General features: G+C 37.8%; 1 protein-coding gene across 2 annotated transcripts in view; it reads left to right on the top strand.

Annotated features, from left to right (window-relative positions):
• Positions 1-18547, top strand: part of Wdr17 (WD repeat domain 17) — an 82040-nt gene that overhangs the window by 35041 nt on the left and 28452 nt on the right. For both annotated transcript variants that reach the window (XM_041673728.1, XM_041673727.1), the window contains 7 exons: positions 578-762; positions 1599-1767; positions 3489-3580; positions 7059-7141; positions 11844-11930; positions 15525-15689; positions 17359-17561. In XM_041673728.1, the coding sequence (XP_041529662.1) occupies positions 578-762; positions 1599-1767; positions 3489-3580; positions 7059-7141; positions 11844-11930; positions 15525-15689; positions 17359-17561 (984 nt within the window). The remainder of the gene's footprint in view (positions 1-577; positions 763-1598; positions 1768-3488; positions 3581-7058; positions 7142-11843; positions 11931-15524; positions 15690-17358; positions 17562-18547) is intronic.

The following is an 18547-nucleotide window of genomic DNA, read 5'->3' as shown; positions in this document are numbered from 1 at the left end:
TTGAGTATGAAGCTTTTGTACTGTTCATTTTATTTGGTGCTGATATATGTCTCTTCATGTAATTGTGGAGTACATATGCGCATGTGTGCATGGCTTTATGTGGGGAGGTATAAGAGGGCATGGGATCCACTAGAGATAGAGCTTCATATATCCATAAGGCATCCAGATTTGTTACATAGGAGATTGAATTTTAACTCTAGTTCTTGTGATTGTACAGCCAGCTCTCTTAACTGCTGAGCTGTCTTTTCTGGCTTACTATGACAGTATTTGGAAAGAAAACTTTTTAAAAATAATAATATCATATTTTAATTTTTGGAGATAACAAGCAACATAGTCTTAAAAAATAAGATTTCTGACTAATTTTCAGTCATATTGATTTATCTGTACTTGTATGGACTTCTTTATCATAATCAAGTTTTATGTTCATATTTCCGTAGTTTTGGTGATTCTGAGGAAGTAGAAATTGTACTCATTGATAGATATGAATTTAGAAGAAAGCGGAAAGTTGAAATATAAATTAAGTCCTGTAATTTCATTCTAGAGAAAAATGATTGTTTATTGTTCAATCCTATTTTAGTTTCAGTCCAGTCTCCAAACAAAAATCATTATATGTCTTTAACAAGTGAAGCGGACCCTCCCCCGAATGCGACACAAAACCAAGCATTTTCTCTTCCTCCTGGTCATGTGGTGTGCTGTTTCCTGGATGGTGGCGTTGGGCTTTATGACATGGGAGCCAGGAAGTGGGATTTTCTTAGGGAACTGGTATGTCTTCAGTTTTCCCTTCTGTTAGTCACCATGCTTATTTTCTGCAGATCTGTGATATTTATATACACCTGTGATTCAATATATAAAAAAGAACATTATTTTGTAGGTAATAACGTGCTGATGTTTTTGTTGTTAAAACATTGTAGAAAATAATACAGAATAACAACAGCAACAAAAAGCTGGGGATGTGGCCCATTGGTACATGGTTTGTCTTGTGTTTGAGACGTGATTTAGTCTCTAGCTCCACAGAAGAGAAGGAAGGAAGGAGCGGGCAGCAGTATATTATTGAAAGAAAAATGACTGGCATGTGCTCTTAGCCGCCAGGAAGCAGAGGTAGTGTGGGGGGACCCAAAGAGATACACCCTAAACAGGGCCTCCAAGACCTACATCTGTTCATGAGACCGTACCTCCTGAAATTTCTACCACTTCTGAATAATACCAACATGTCCATCTGTTGACCAGGCCTGACTCTCACGCATTACTTAGCATTTGGGAAGCCTCCGTCTAGTTGCTGCCTCGCTGGGCAACAAAACCTTCAAAACAAGGCTTTGAAATGAAGAAAAATTCTATTTTTTTCTCTCTTGGACATATCCTTTCCTTTTGGCACAAAGAAACAAGAAATATTTGATTTTGCCATGTGAGATTTCAGGTTTCCAAAGCTGAAATTTTAAAGCGCAGCCACAGGAAAAAATATCTTAAGTATAAATAGTGGAAATTATGTCCTTATGTGTGTTCTTGTCACTGTACATATGTAAATTTTACTATGTTTTGTGCTTTATTAATAAGGGGTTCCTCCATATGTGATTTTTAAAAAAAAAAATAATGAATTCTAGGGCCATGTGGAAACTATATTTGACTGCAAATTCAAACCTGATGATCCAAATCTTTTAGCAACAGCTTCATATGATGGCACTATAAAAGTCTGGGATATAAACACCTTAACTGCCCTGTATACGTCTCCTGGTAATGAAGGGGTCATTTTTGCACTTTCATGGGCTCCAGGTAAGACTTCCTTTCATTAAAATTCAGAATGAAATCAAGTGACTTTCCTGATTTTATTCAAATTTATATTCTTCATCCAGATTTAATCTTGTTCCAAGTGGCTGTATGAGGCAAATTAATAGCATTATTATTATCATTAATATTATTATTGTTATTATTACATCTGTGAGATGTAAGGCTGTAATATAGCTCACCTGCAAAAGAATTTTGATTCCTGGGCTATTACAATAACAGCCACATAGAAAACTTACAGTAAATATAGATGATTTGAATATTATCTAATTTTGGCTGTATTTGTAGAGCTCTGCCTTTGAAGATTAATTGATTTTGCATGATAAAATTTTTTTCTGAAAATGTTCCTGTGATTCAGATTTGTGAAAATAAAAACTTCTAGGCAATGGTTTCAATTTTGTGTATTTTTTTCATTGTAAAAAGGAGCAGCAGGCCTGCTTTTTGTCCCACCCAGCTCTGGCACGGCTAGCTTTACACCCGAAATAACAACATACAAGTTGTATTCTTTTAAACACTGCCTGGCCCATTAGTTTCAGCCTCTTATTGGCTAATTCTCACATCTTGAGTAACCCATTTCTAATAATCTGTGTAGCACCATGATGTGGTAGCTTACCGGGAAGGATAATCTTCCTATGTCCATCTTGGGCCGGAGCTTCATCGTGTCTGCCTCACTGCCTTCTTCCTCCCAGCATTCTGTTCTGTCTTCCCAACCTACCTAATTTTCTGTCCTATCAAAGGGCCAAGGCAGTTTCTTTATTAACCAATGAAAGTAACACATAGACACATGACCCTCTGCCATCACTTCATTTTTTTAAAAAAGAAGTATTGTTTGTATTTTCAACTGATTTTTTTAAATTTTATCACCTTATAAATATATTTTCCTAATCAATAAAATGTTACTTGATAGTTAGGAAATATGAATAGTAAACATATTATACATTCATGGAATACTTAGCAGCAACTGATAACTTGGCAGATTTGGCCTATAGTACTTGGCTTGATAATAGAGCCATTCCTGTCTTTTCAACTTCTATTATGAATTTTTTATTGATCTCAAGATGTTATCCAATATTTGTCCCAAAAATTTAGTCGGAGGTATAGACTAAATAAATTGATCAAGTAACTATTGAGGTTGTATAGCCAATATATTCATTTATTTGTTCTCTTTCATACTTGACACATTGATGACATTTTTATAATTATACTTTGCAAAATTTCCATTGTAAATATTGTCAACTATGGGTCCAGTGTTTGGGAAACAGAGTTTATTGCCAAGCCCAGTGGCCTGAGTTGAATCTCCTGGTACCTGCACTGTAGACTGGGAAAACCAATTCCTACAACCTCCCTCCAAGTTCCAAAGCATACATGCCCCTCCAGACAGAAATAAAAAATTATTATCAACTATGATTCTTAAATAAATGCAGAGTCTTACATTTTTAGAATTTGGTTTGGTTTGGTTTGGTTTTTGGTTTTTGGTTTGTTTTTTTTTTTTTCAAGACAAGACTTCTCTGTTTGGCGTTGGAGCCTGTCCTTGAACTTGCTCTGTAAACCAGACTGTCCTCGAACTCAGAGATACACCTATCTCTTCCTCCTGAGTGCTGGGATTAAAGGCATGTGTTGCAACCACCTGATCAGAAATTACATTTTAAAAGAGAATCACATTGGTACAAAATATTAAATGTGTAATCTCTGACCACTTGTGTCCTAAGGTGATTCTGATTGCATTGCGGGTGCCACTTCCCAAAATGGTGCTTTTATTTGGGATGTTCAAAAGGGAAAAATGATACATCGATTTAATGAGGTAAGATAACTTACTGCTATTGAATCGCATTATGTCTTACTACACAGCATGTAAATGTTTCATCTATATAATGGTACGTATGCTTTTCCAACTAGAAGAAACTACAAAGAACTAGTACTGATTCAGGATAAATTTGAGAATTACAATGGAATTTAGAAAAATTCATCTCAAATTGCACCAGAGATTCCAAAGAATTTTAAGTTATACTTCTCACAAAATCTAAGCAAATATTAAATAATGGGTAGAAGACTAACTCAGAAATCCTAAAATATTACCTGTTTTGTGACATTTTTCATAAAATCATGAAGAATTTTCTGCCCAAGCATCCAAAACAGAATTCTAAGTTCAGCCTGTGAACCTTTGGGATCTATCGTGGTTATGTAAAGAGCAAGTATCACTCAAAATGGGTACATCACTGAGAAGTTTCCTCTAAATTGGCTCACCTTGTAGAAATGTCACCAAAGACCCTTCCCTAGTCCATCTACCCCCTGTGTATACTCTAGTAGCCTCTAAGACATATGCATCTAAGGCAGGAGTGAGGAGGACCTAGTCACTTCTTCTAAGAGGGAGTATTAACAGCAGCATTAACATTAGTATAGACCTGACCATCACTGAATTGTACAGACATATGAACCAAAGTAGGTCAACAAAAATGGCTTATGATGGCAATGGCCTGACTGAAGAAATAGCTTTACTACAAGACGTGGTTCTGTTAGCAATATCGCTTGATATAGACTCAATTTATTGTTATAACCCTGGTTCTTCACATACAAAATGATGAAGTTGGACTCCACAGTGGCTTTGATCTTCACACAAATTCTCTTATTTCATGACAAGCCCTACAACTGTCCTATTAGTAGGACTGAGAAACAAAGCTGCACGCTGAGATGCGTCTTCACAGATAATCTGCTCCCAGTCAGGTTGAAACAAATTGAAGTCTCTGTGTGTGTGTTATTTCAACATAGATTTAAGTATGGTAATTAAAGAAAAAAGAGACCTATATTTAGGGAAAGTACAATATGCTCCGTAACCTAAGTGAGGGTTTTTCATGAGAGAATGTCATATCTACATACCTTAACAATAACCATATGGATGATTTTGGTGACTTCTGAAGTGATACTGTTCAGAGAGGTACTCAGATTTCTTTTTAAAAAAATCATAGGATGTTTTCTGGGATCCACTGGAAACGATTACAGACCGGAAAGACAGAACTATAGGTCACAATGTAACCAGGACCTCTCTATGGCCTTCCTCTAAGCTTCCTGAAGGTCTTGTGTCCACTTACCTGTTTAAGTAGGTTTTATGTCTTTTTTAAAGTCTATAGACAGTTTTCCTAAAGAGTGTTTTCCTGTATAGATGATCATCATGTCTGTTGAAATTATCTCTTACAGAAAAAGGCAGTAGTATGTTCTTCTTCTTTACCAGAAAACCTGTGAGAAGAGAGAAATCTTAGGATCATTGAGCAATTCAGATAGAATGTCATGGATTCATCTGGTCCAGAGATATTCAGATCACATTTTTCTGACCAGAAATTAAAGATCTCAAAGTCTGAGATCTTGATTTTAGAAGCTGCTGGGTATGAAAGTGGTATCTATCCTTAATGCCATTAGCGCTCTCTAATATCTACAAACAAAATGAATAATCGTAACATTCTTAAAAAGTACATATGCACTTTACAAATATAGAGGGACTAATCTCACTTTTAATTCACTTGTATAAATTAGCCTTCTGTGGCTCTTCAAAGAAATGAAAACCACTGAAAATTGTTTTAACAGTTTGAGTATATGTTTTTATAAATCAACCTTAAAATAGAGGTTATAAATATTTTTTACTTTACTCTAATAGCATACATTATTTAAGCAGTTCATGAAACAAAGAAAGTTTGACTACAATCTGGGAATGGGTTGGTTGCAGCTTTTATTTTCTCCTCCCACAGTTGATAAAAGATATACATTCCATGTGGTTTAAATGTTCTCCTTGTATGAGCTGTAACTATACTTCTTGGGTGTTTCCCAGTCCTAGACATTTTCCAGGTATCTTAATGAAAATAAGCCTTTGAAGCTAGAACAACATGAGTGAAAAACCATACTGACATTATACCTTAGACATTAGTTGTGGTATACCTTGTCATCATACTTTATACATTATCTGTGTTTGAATGCAAGAAGGTGAATATCAGCAATCATATGATGAACTTCACAGGGACCAATAGTCAGTCTGAATCCTCTGGATGGCCAAAGAGGCCAATTTCAACTTTTAACTTTGTGTACAACACAAACAAGAGCCTATTTTATGCTTACTAAATCTGTTTTTAAGAGTGGCCACTCCTTTATATATTCTTAAAATATGTATTCAGGTTCTGAGGAGGGCCTGGTGAAACCACCAAGCTAGACCACGCCATGAGTAGAAAGAAAGGTTTATTGGGGAATTGAAACTGTCGGGCTATCTTCCAGAAGACAAAGAGATTATCAAAAGTGCAGGGAGAGCCTTACCAGATGATGAAAGACAGGCTGTGTGGAGGAGGAAGCATGTAAGCTGGAACAGCCTAGGAGACAGAGTAGTGGGAGTGGGACAGAATGGCCTGGGAGCTATGGCCTGGGAGCTAGTTGTAGGACTTTGATCTGTTGTGGATTAGTTTGAGCTAATAGGAGCGAGAGTTCCCATTGCAGGATGCAATCAGCTGCAGAGGCGGATAAGGGAAGTAATGGCTTCTCCTGACAAATGGAAGCCCACTTTGCGAGATTCCAGGAATGCTGACTTTAAGTAGCTATCCTGTTTATCCAATCAGAGTCCAGCCGGTACTGAGCCTACACTGTCATTTAGGACATGGCCAGCGGCACTACTACTTGGGGGGCCCACTTTGAACCTAAAATTGGGGAGAAGTTCAAGTATATAAACTGCTTGCCACAAAAGTGGAGAACATGGGTCTTGTGGATGTGCATGGAAAATGGTATACTTGTCTGTGGCACAGGATGCCCTTCTGTGCCACCTTATCATTCATGAACCGGGCAAGGGGCTGGAGATTGAAACACAGAGAGACAGCCAGAGAGAGACACAGGTCATCCTTGATGCCAAAATGCCCCAAGAATGCCCCCTTTATTGTGTACAGGGGCAGCTTATATAGGGATAGCCATGCCCCAGCCAAACCCATCAGAAACCATTCCCCTGCCATCAGGAACTCCTTAGGGTCTCGTGCTCAGAGCAGCTGTAGGCACCCAGATCAGGGGAAAACAAGTTGTTTACCAGAAATTCGGGATCTGGGGGTTCACTGCTCCTAACACTTGTCATGGCATACATGCACATATATGAACATACACTTATCATGCACACCACACACAGAAATAAAATTGTCATTGACATTAATGTTTATGTTGGTGTCACCTAGACTAAGTTACTAATAAAAGTTATTCCTAGAAATAACTAAAGTTTTAAAAGGGGTAAATTAACTTTTACTGACAACTGTTGTATTTTTTTCAAGCATGGAAAAAATGGAATATTCTACATTGCCTGGAGTCATAAAGATTCTAAACGAATAGCAACCTGCAGTGGCGATGGTTTTTGGTAAGTACTATATCTGATAATATGAAGCTAATCTGTCTAGAAAGGACACCTTTGGTCATCTCAGTTGTATATTTTGTTTGTACAATGTTCCATTATAAATTTTATTTAAATCCCCATATAGACACATGCTATATTGGTGTGATATATTATTGCTAAAGAACAATGCAATACAAAACCTTTTCAAAATAAAAAAAATGAACCAAATATAGATTTTTTTTAAACGGTCTTTTAAGTCTTAGACTGGCCTTCAACTCCCTATGGAGCTGAGGATGACCTTGAACTTCTGATCCTCCTGCTGCCACCTTCCAAGTTTGGGATTATAAGTGTGTGCCACCATGCCTGGCAGAGACATTGCCTTCTAAGTGAAAATATTAAACTGAAGGAAGAAACTGCCCTTCGAGTACTCAATTTCTCAGAAAACTTAAGAGACACTAAGTAATATAAATACTCCCAGATTTACAGATTCCACTATTTGTAAAAGGATGAAACCTGTGTGTCAAGGACCCATCTCAACAAAATCACCTCTTGCCCGGGTAGGGGCATGGGAATTTTGGAAATATAACTAAAGAATATGAAGAGGCATAAAAAAATAACATGACAAAAGCCATAGATAATATTGGAAGGGCATTCCAGTGACTGAAATCCTGAAATCACCCTCATTTATTTTTCCAAAGGTTTTATACCCAATGTAAATGGGGGGAGACACCAAAAGACTTTATTAACTTGATATAAGGATAACTCACAAAGTCAATCACTTTTTCACTCTGAGACAGCATATCATTAGCATTCTGTAGTCTAGGTAGCCAAAGTGTTCTAGGTCATGTATGTTGAAGGCTGCCCTTCCCTAGGTGACCTCATAGTTACAAAAGAAGGAGCAGAAGTACATTTACATATTCTGACCACCTGTCTGGATGGCATGGACTTACTAGGATAAGCTATTTTAATGTTAAAAGAACCAAGCAATCGCCAGCATCCTGAGTTGGGAAACCCAACTACCTTGTCCATCATTTGAGTAACCTCCAAACTCTCTGACCCTCAGACAAGGTGGAAAGGGCCCACATTTCTCAGGCTCCACACTGTTGAAAGTAGGAATAGGACAGTAAAGTGAAAAACCCTCCCCTGGAGCTGATTTCACTGTGTTTCAGGCATACATGCTTTCTTACTTCTTACAAGTCCCAGGAAAAAGCGAATTTCCAAGTAAAAACCCATACAGAAATAATTACCATGTTTTAAGTCAATGCTACCTTGTATTAGGAATTGAGTCATCATTGAGGGTTGCTCATTGAGGGTGGGGAAACTTGTCTTCATTAGATTTTGCTGTATGAAGTCCAATTTTTTTCACCCTCATTTAGAAAATTAGAACTGGAAGAAAAAGAACAAAGGTAAACAAAAGCATGCTTAACAAGCCACCATTAGTGGCTTTCCTCCTTAAAGAGTGAGTTGATAATTGGTATTTACTAAAGTCTAAAAGACATGCATAAGATTTTTAAAACTAAAGAATCCACGATTAACTTCACCACACATCTTCAGTACATTATTTAGCTTCATTTGTGAGCATCACTCATCCCCAGTGTGCAGGCACCTACAAAGTTTTGACAAGCCTAATGCAGTTCAAAAGCATCTTCCATTTTAGCTTCTTTGTCAAAAGTCAGATGTTCATAGGTGTGTGGATTAATATCCGGGTCTTCAGTTCGACTCCACTGGTCAACATCTCTGTTTTTATGCCAACACCAAGTTGTTTTGTTTTCCTTGCTGCATTGATGTCAAGGAAGGTGATGCCTCCAGAAGTTCCTTTATTGTAGAGGATTGTTTTACCTGTCCTGGGTTTTTGTTTTTCCATATGAAGTTGAGTATTGTTCTCTCAAGGTGTGTGAAGAATTGTGTTGGGATTTTTGACGGGGATTGCATTGAATCTATAGATTGCCTTCGGTAAGATTGCCATTTTTTTATGTTGATCCTACCTATCCAAAAGCATTGGAGATCTTTCCATTTTCTGATATCTTCTTTAATTTTTTTCTTCAAAGACTTAAATTTCTTGTCAAACAGGTCTTTCACTTCTTTGGTTAGTGTTACCCCAAGATATATTATGTTATTTGTGGCTATTGTAAAGAGTGATGTTTCTCTGACTTCTTTCTCAGTGTCTTTATCATTTGTATATAGAAGGGCTACTGATTTATTTTGAGTTAACCTTATATCCTGTCATATTACTGAAGGTATTTATCAGCTGTAGGAGTTCCCTGGTAGAATTTTTGGGGTCACTTATGTATATTATTATTATATCATCTGCAAATAGTGAAAGTTTGATGTCTTCCTTTCCAATTTGTATACCCTTGATCTCCTTTTGTTGTCTTATTGCTCTAGCTAAACCTTCAATAAACCTAAGAGAAACACATATAGATCCACCAGGAAAGTCAAAATAGAAAAGATCTCCTGACCAAATTGGGAGCATAGGGGTGAGGAGGAAAAGAGATGGTTGAAAGAGAGGAGGAGAGGAGAAGGGGAGGGGAAAGAAGAACTTGAGGGGAAGGGATAATCAAGGTCTGGGAAGGGCCGGGTGGTGGTGGCCCATGCCTTTAATCCCAGCACTTGGGAGGCAGAGGCAGGTGGATCTCTGGGAGTTCGAGGCCAGCCTGGTCTATAAGAGCTAGTTCCGGGACAGGCACCAAAGCTACAGAGAAACCCTGTCTCAAAAAACCAAAAAAAAAAAAAAAAAAAAAAAAAAAAATGGGGAAGGACAGAGATGGAGAACAAGGAAAGGGATATTTTGATTGAGGGAACCATTATGGGGCTAGCAAGAAACCTGGCACTAGAAAAATTTCCCAGAAATCCACAAGGACGACTCCAACTAAGATCCTAAGCAATAATGGAGAGGGTGGGTGCCTTAACTGGCCTTGCCCGGTAGTCAGATTGATGACAATCTTAAATGTCACCATACAACCTTTATCCAGCAACTGATGGAGACCAGGGCAGAGAGACCTGCAGTGGAGCACTGGACTGAACTCTCAAAGTCCTGTGGAAGAGTGGGAGGAATGAGAATATGGACGAAGAGGTCAACATCATGATGGGCCACCCCCTGAAAGAGCTTACCTGAGCTAATGTGAGCTCACTAACTCTAGCCAAACAGGGAAGGAACTAGCATAGGACCAAGTTAAACCCTCTGAATGTGGGTGACAGTTGTATGGCTAGAGCAGACTGCAGGGCCACTGACAGTAGCACCAAGATTTGTCCCTGCTGCTTGTACTGGTTTTTTGGAACCCATTTTCTTTGGATGGATACCTTACTTAGCCTGGATACCAGTAGGAAAGGCCTTGGTCCTTCCTTGGAGCAATGTGCTTTGCCCTCTCTAGGGAGTGGATGGAAAGTGGGTTGGGGGAGATGACGGGAATAGGAGGAGGGGAGGGAGTGGGAACTGGGATTGGTATGTAAAATGAAAAAAGAAAGTTTATTTAAAAAAATAAAATAAAATAAAAGCATCTTCTAAAGAGATTAATCTCCAGGGGAGTCAATAGACTTGTATTGTGACAATAATAAAATAAGCTAACAGAGATTATTTCCTATTATCAAATAATAAAGGACACTTTTCTGTATTAAGGATCTCTGAATTTAAGTTGCATTACTGAATATACACCAGGGAAAATACTGTAATGTAAGTTTCGGTCTTGGTGAAATAGTGCATTGAATGAATTTTGTGAATGAGCAAGCAAAATAAATTTTAAGCACTTAAATTTCAAGCTGAAAATCTAATACATCTGTTATATATCTGGTAGTACTTGAAATTATATTTTTCTATAATTAAGAAAACTTTTTAACCAAATAGCTTCTGAATCAGTTATCACCTATAATTTGATCTAAATGGATTATGGTAATTCATATTATGTGAAGTAGATTTGTAATTGGTATCATCATTTGTGTGTGTGTGTGTGTGTGTGTGTGTGTGTGTTGTTATGCCTAGATCCGCGAAGTCCCCCAATAACCAACAAGGAGACTAAGTCCTGTATATAAAAGCAAAGAGCCTTTATTTTATACAAGTTTGCAAACTCAGTCTCTCCTTGTGTCCAATGTATTGAAATAATGGGGGAGTCCCGAGCTCAGTTTCAGCTGGGTTTTTATAGTAGTAAAGGTCGGGGTGGGGGGGGGGGGGTGGTAAGGGATTTCTAAGGTTTAGGACCCCTGATTGGCTGACATTTATCTAGGGGTCTCCTGGTGAGTGTGTGCTGGAAGATGATTCTATCTACAAAGGTTGGAACATTAGGAATTTCTGTTGGATGGTCTGTTTTTTGGTGGTTCTTGGGTAATCTCAGTTTGTGGTCCTTCCTGCAACCAGGTATTGCTTCAGGGTAAACTACTAAGACCCAGACCTCCATTAAGCCTATCAAGACTGAGCCCTACACTGGCAGGTGATAATGGTGGGAAGAACTTCCCTCATGGTTGACTCGTGTGTGTGTGTGTGTGTGTGTGTGTGTGTGTGTGTGTGTGTGTGTGTGTTTCCAGGTCTCTCTGTATAACCTTCACTGACCTGGACCTTTTTATATAGACCAGGTTGGCCTTGAACTCATAGTCATCTATATCCCTCTGTCTCCTGTGTCCCCACATCTAGCACCTCTTTTTCCTTTAAATGTTCTTTGCAATTTCAGAGATGGCTTTTATCTTAGAATACTGACCTTTGAAAGTGGCAATTATGACTTTGTTTACCTAATTTTAGTATCATCCGAACAATTGATGGTAAACTTCTACACAAGTACAAACACCCAGCTGCAGTGTTCGGTTGTGATTGGAGTCAAAACAACAAGTAAGTTCGTTTTTCCAAATAATAATTGTATTTGAGAGATTGGAAACAGAACTTTAAAGCTACTCCCGTAGATAATACCTATTCTCCTTGGATATTAATTTCTTTTTCTGGCAGATGAAGAGCACAGTAACTGTCCATTTGTTTTGGCTCTTTGTAGTCCGTGGTACTTTCTTTTCTTCTTCTTCTTCTTCTTCTTCTTCTTCTTCTTCTTCTTCTTCTTCTTCTTCTTCTTCTCCTTCTCCTTCTCCTTCTCCTTCTCCTTCTCCTTCTTCTTCTTCCTCTCTCTTCCTCTCTCTCTCTCTTTTTCTCTCTCTCTCTTTTTTTTTTGCTTTACATACCAACCAGTTACCCCACTCACTCCTCCTCCTGCTTCTCCCCACTTCCTCAACTTACCCACTTCTCAGAGAGTGTAAAGCCTACAGTGGGGAGGCAACTAAGCCTGGCATATCAAATTGAGGCAGGACCAAGCCCCTCTCCTCAACATCAAGGCTAAACAAGGCATCCCACCATAGAGATTGGACTCTTACCAACTCATGCACCAGGAAGCCTGTGGCTCCACAAACAGACAAAGCACAACTGTCATCCACATTCAGAAGGCCTAGTTTGGTCCCATACGGGCTCCCCAACTGTCAGTCCAGAGTCCATGAGCTCCCACTAGTTTGAGTTGGTCAGCTGTCTCTGTGGGATTCCCCATCGTGATCTTGAACCCTCCTACTCATATAATCGCCCCTTTCTCTTTTTGACTGGACTCCAGGAGCTCAGCCCAGAGCTTGGCTGAAGATCTCTGTATCTGCTTCCTTCAGTTATTAGATGGAGGTTCTCTGATGACAATTAGGGTAGTCACATCTGATGATAGGGGAAAGCCAGTTCAGGCACCCTCTCCTCTATTGCTAGGATTCTTAGCTGGAGTCATTCGTGCGGACTCACAGGAATTTCCCTAGCACCAAGGTGCTTCCTTATATGACTTAAAAATACGATTTACCATCTTCAAAATCATTTTATGATACACTGGAGAAAAACACACTGCTAATAAAACTAATAAAAATTAGAAGTGAGCCTATCCAATGTGTGACTCCTAGACAAACATGGTTCTTTTTCTAATTTCTTTAAGCATCTCAGCAGTTCTGCATTGACTTTCTACCCCCCCCTCCCCCCACACAGTCAACAGCCTCTGCGTTGCATAATTTCCCAAGATGTAGAACTTCAGTGGGTGGATTTGAAAGACAGGCTTGCATGAGAACTACTTATCCTGTAAGAATCAACTTCCATTTAAAATTAAATACAAGTAAAATTCCAGTAAAATTGGACCTCCAACTGACTGCACTTCAAATAATTTTGCTTAAAACCTTCTTTTATAGGGTATAAGTAGTCTGTTTTAAATGGAAGCTATCTTTAGATATTGTCAGAAACACCATGAATTCTCTTATGTTTCCCTGTACTAAATATCGAAAGCATAATTAAAAACATGCTTCCTGAAACAAATAATATACAATACAAAATAATGGATCTGTGTTTCTTCCAGTAGGTATGCTCCAGTCGATAACAGAATTTATTAGCATATAACTAGCTGATATACAAAATTAGCTCATGACCAGGCTGACATTCCCCCGCATTTCTTGTCTTGAAGACTAACAATCATTGACAACAAAGGCTGCCATGCAGGAGGCTTTGGTGGTGGTGGTGTTTTCCATACCCTATCATTTCATGCCCTATCATAACCACCAATGCTGGTTATACTTGGAAGAAAAAAAAGCAGAATCAGTCTCAACAGGCTGAGACTACTATATTGAAATTGCAAGAGGCCCCAACCTTTCCATGGGATGAAGGTGAATCACATTTAGAGAGTTTGGGGCCACACACACACACACACACACACACACACACACACACTACCAGGAAGTATCAGGTTGGGACTAAGCAGTTTTTTACAGCTGTACTATTGCTGAATACAATCTGACTCAGTTCCTCATGACCTGTGGTTATTGCTGAATATTATATCCCAACATGCCCTTTCCAGATATTATGCAGTTTGGGTATTTATAGGGTTGGTTTTGGATTCCTTCAAAGTCCTTTCAGAAGTTACATATCTTATGATGTCTGCCTTTTCTCTGTCACCTGTTGTTTTCCCATCAGAACAGAGGCTACACTTTAGTCTGCTGCCGTTCAGCCAGTACCTGTGGCTCTGTAGTTACAGGCCTGCTTCTCTGCCAGTGGCCCAGCTGCTCAGCCTGCAACCTGCTGGCAATTTTGTTCCCACAGGCACCAGCTCTGTGGCTGCCACCAAAAAAAAAAATGATTTTAATTAAATCTCCCTCGTTTTATTTATCAATAAGATTTGGGAGCCAGAAGCTAGTTGAAAACCTGCTAGCTCAGAGAGGTAGCAACTAGCTGACCTTTTCTCTTTGCCTGCTTCTCTGAAAAAGAAATGGCCCTTCCCCTCCTTCCAAAAATTAAAACCCATTCCACACAAAGTCCCTCCCTACTTTCTGCGCATCTCTCTCTCATCTTCCAGACTCCTTCTGGCTCTCTATGATGACTTTCTATCAATTATTTGCTAACTCGGCCTCCTGACCCAAGATTGATTTTATTTAATTCACACAAATGCAAACTCGGGGTTCACTATGTGATTAAATAGCCAGCATCAGTCATATTTGTTAGACTGTGGTCATTGAACATTTAAAACATAGGTCTGGGAGCAAGCAGAGGTAAAGGCTTGCCCAGCACATGTGAGATCCTAGAGCTTCTACCCCCAGTACAAAGAACAAAAGGAAACACAGAGCTTCAAACACCATTCTTCTGGGTAAATTCCTGAATATTATCCCCCTGATTGTAGAACAAAAATGCAGGCTCCCTTTTTAAGCATAAAAAAATTCATTAGATCTTGGAAGACAATCGGTATTGTATAGTCTTAGAGACAGCAACGTTTTAGATATAGATGAAAGATCCGGTCTCCTCCTGGTCTTCTTCTTTAGATAATAAAGAGAATCCAGAAGACCCTCAAAAACTTTCTTTAGGAGAAACATTTTATTTCTATTTCATTTCTACACAAAATTTGTTAGAAAGATGTGGAGCTGGGAAGGGTAGATCCTGGGAGAAGGGGGGAGGTTGAGTAAGTGGGAAATACAACAAAAGACAAAAATAAAAATTTAAAAATTAGTTTTTTTTACTGAGAACCAGGTAGATATTATCTATGTTCAACCTTAGGTGAAATATTCCACAGAAAGAAAAAAAAAGGTCTATTGTGTATCATAATAATTGGGTGAGCAATAAGTAAACAAATCTCATCACTCACTGTGTGGCACCGTCATAAGACAAAATAAATGAAAAAGTACTATTTGAGAAGCATAAGAAATTTTAAGCCTGAGATGCTGAAAGTCAACTTCGGGTCTATAATAAAGGAAGCACAAAATCAGCCAATGAAAAATGAACACTGAGAATGAAACTACACAACCATTCAGTTTCCACAAATGAGCAGCTGTGCAATTATAGCTAATATATTTTATATCAAGGAAGCAAGAAGAACGTCTTTTAAAATTGTTAGTGGTAGTTAATCTTTGATTGTCATATTTTAACACTCCATGGGTGGCATTTCAGAGATATGATAGCCACTGGCTGTGAAGACAAAAACGTCCGGATCTTCTGTGTAGCCACTAGCTCTAGTCAGCCACTGAAGGTGTTTAGTGGGCACACAGCACGAGTCTTCCATGTTAAGTGGTCTCCTCTGAGGGAAGGAATTCTCTGCAGTGGTTCTGATGATGGGTATGTATTTTTGGATTCTAATATTCTTGTTCTTTAAATCATAAGCTTGCAGTTTCCCAGATATGCATATGTTGTAATAACAATTTATGGAGAGATATAAGCACTTAACATGTAGACAACTAAGAAGGAGTCAAAATAAGTTCTGAAGACTAAATTAAATCCTATCCTGTTCACACTGCCGCTGTATTCTTGATTTTAATTGTCTTATTTATTTTCCTCAATGTGAATGCTCATTTCTAGCTTATTATCAAGAATATTTATAGAAAAATAATTATAAAATTACAAAGATCTGAAATAAATATTTATAAATTGAGATAATTTATAACATTTTATGTTTAATGTAGAAAACGTTTGTATTCTTGTCAAAACTGGAATAAAAACTGACTATAAAATTTATCTTAAAGCAAAACATTGGAAATGGGAACAATTTTACACTTTTTTCTATTGGCAAGAGTTTCTGAAATATTGTGTATTTTCCTTTACTTTTGAGATTATAATTTGTTTAATCATTTTTTGAAGAGAAAATTATGTTAACAATAACCTTACTTGTATAAATTAAAGTCATAGTGTATAATACCTCCAGATTCTTATTGGATAGCTGAGGATTTTCACCTTTGCTTTTTTTGGATTAAATTCCAACTAACTAGGAGAAATCATTTGCAATATGACTTTTAGTATGATTATTGTATGAAGTTGGATATACTTTTATTCATGAGACTATTCCAGTCTGTCAGCATGGAGTTCAATATCTAAATTGCATTCTGCATGGAAAACTGTGTCATCTCATAATTTTCTAAAATTTAATCTGTAAAGACGTGCTATTTTCGTTTTAATGACAATTAGAAGCCTTTACTAAATTCAGGTTGTTTACTCCCCATGTAGTAATTACATGTAATTAAATATAAATGTATAATTACATTTATACATTTCTAATGCATCTTTAACTTTTAAACATTGTCCTGGGTAACCTAGTTAGTCTTTTTAGAGCTGCTGGTTCATACTAATTCCTTTCTTATTCATATAAATTCTGAAAGATTATCTTTTCTTCTTTTGATTAAAATTTTTATATAATATATTTTGATCATTTTCCTTCCCCTTTCCCAGCTTCTCCTTCATGTTCCCTCTCTTCTTCTCTCTCCCCAAACAAAAATAAAAACAAAATAAAAATCAAAACAAACTGATAAAAATAATAACAAAAATTGTTTTTAAAAATTCTAAAACACTGTGTTTGGTATCCATGATAAATTACCAATGAAATGAAAAACTATGTTAGAATAGACAACTCTAATATATTCATTTATGTCACTGTAAAGAGAAAATTCACAAGTCTTGTACATAAAATGCTTTTAAATTTTTTATTGTTCTACACACATAGGAGGTGCTTTGCTTTCCTCTGTGCACCTTGTACATGTTTAGTGCCCAAGGAGGCCAGAAGAGGGCATTCAATCACCTGGAATTAGAGTTATGCATGGTTATGAGCCACCTTGTGAGTGCTGAGAATTGAAACCATATCTTCTGGAAGAGTATCTATTGCTCTTAGCCTACCAACCTTCTCTCCAATCCCCCAAAAAAATCTTTTTAAATATGTTAAGAAATAAGCATCGTGTTGTAATAAGACAATGTTACTATTTGGTATAAATTATAATATAGACATAAAACTGTCTTTCAGCTCTATTCGAATCTGGGATTATACTCAAGATGCTTGTATAAACATTCTCAATGGACACACTGCACCTGTAAGGGGATTAATGTGGAATACAGAGATTCCGTACCTGCTAATATCTGGAAGCTGGGACTATACTATCAAAGTATGGGATACTCGAGATGGAGTTTGCCTAGACACTGTGTATGATCATGGTGCAGATGTATATGGTAAATTTTTTCCATGTATTTGTTATTTTGCCGTAATTATGATGCTTATATTTAGGGCAATGCAGTATTTTTAAATAAGTCACAGCATTTCATCTTGAAATGACACTATTTCACATTGGAGAAAACACATCTATTTTTTAATAAAACTATTAGAATTGCCAAAAATAGCCAAAGAATATGAAATTAATAATGGCATGGATACAACTTAACTACTGTATTAGTTAGGGTTTCTATTGCTGCGACAAAACACCACGACCAAAATGCAAGTCGGAGAGGAAAGGGTTTATTTGGCAAACACATCAGCATTGCTGTTCATCACGGAAGGAAGTCAGGACAGGACCTCAAATGGGGCAGGATTTCAGAGGCAGGAGCTGAGGCAGAGTCCATGGAAGGGAGCTGCTTATTAGGTTGCTTCTCATTGCTTCTTCAGCCTACCTTTTTATAGTATTCAAGACCAACAGCCCAGGCACGGCACTACCCATTATGGGCTGGGCCTTCCCACATTGATCACTAAGTGAGAAAACGCCTTACAGAAAATGCCTTACAGCTGGATCTTATCGAATTGAAACATTTTTCTCATCTGAGGCTCCTTCCTCTGACGATTCTAGTATGTGTCAAGTTGATACACAAAATGAGCCAGTATCATCTGTCCATTACTTTATTTGAAGTTATTGCAGGCAGTGTTTTTTTTCTTGAATATTACAATTGTTAGTACAGCTAAGCTTAAAATAAGAAAGCAAATTACCCATTTGTATTTGCATTTTCTGTTATTCTAAAGCCTTGCTGGGAGTAAGTAGGCAGATGAAGAGTTAAAAACATGCTCTAGGCAAAGCAGATCAAATCCTTGCCTTCACAACCATTTGCTTTCCCTAGTAGCCTTCTAGTTAAGGCAGTCAGTGACTTCTGAGTGTAACATGGAGGGTCCAGGTCTGCTTGTTTGTTGTTGTCTTCTGTCCCGCCCGGTACCCCATAACTGTTTAGCCCCC

This window comes from Microtus oregoni, unplaced genomic scaffold (assembly GCF_018167655.1).
Source record: "Microtus oregoni isolate MIOR12 unplaced genomic scaffold, Mior012 000024F_ref0000369, whole genome shotgun sequence".
Taxonomy (NCBI): Eukaryota; Metazoa; Chordata; class Mammalia; order Rodentia; family Cricetidae; genus Microtus; species Microtus oregoni.
This window is presented reverse-complemented; position numbering and strand designations above follow the sequence as displayed.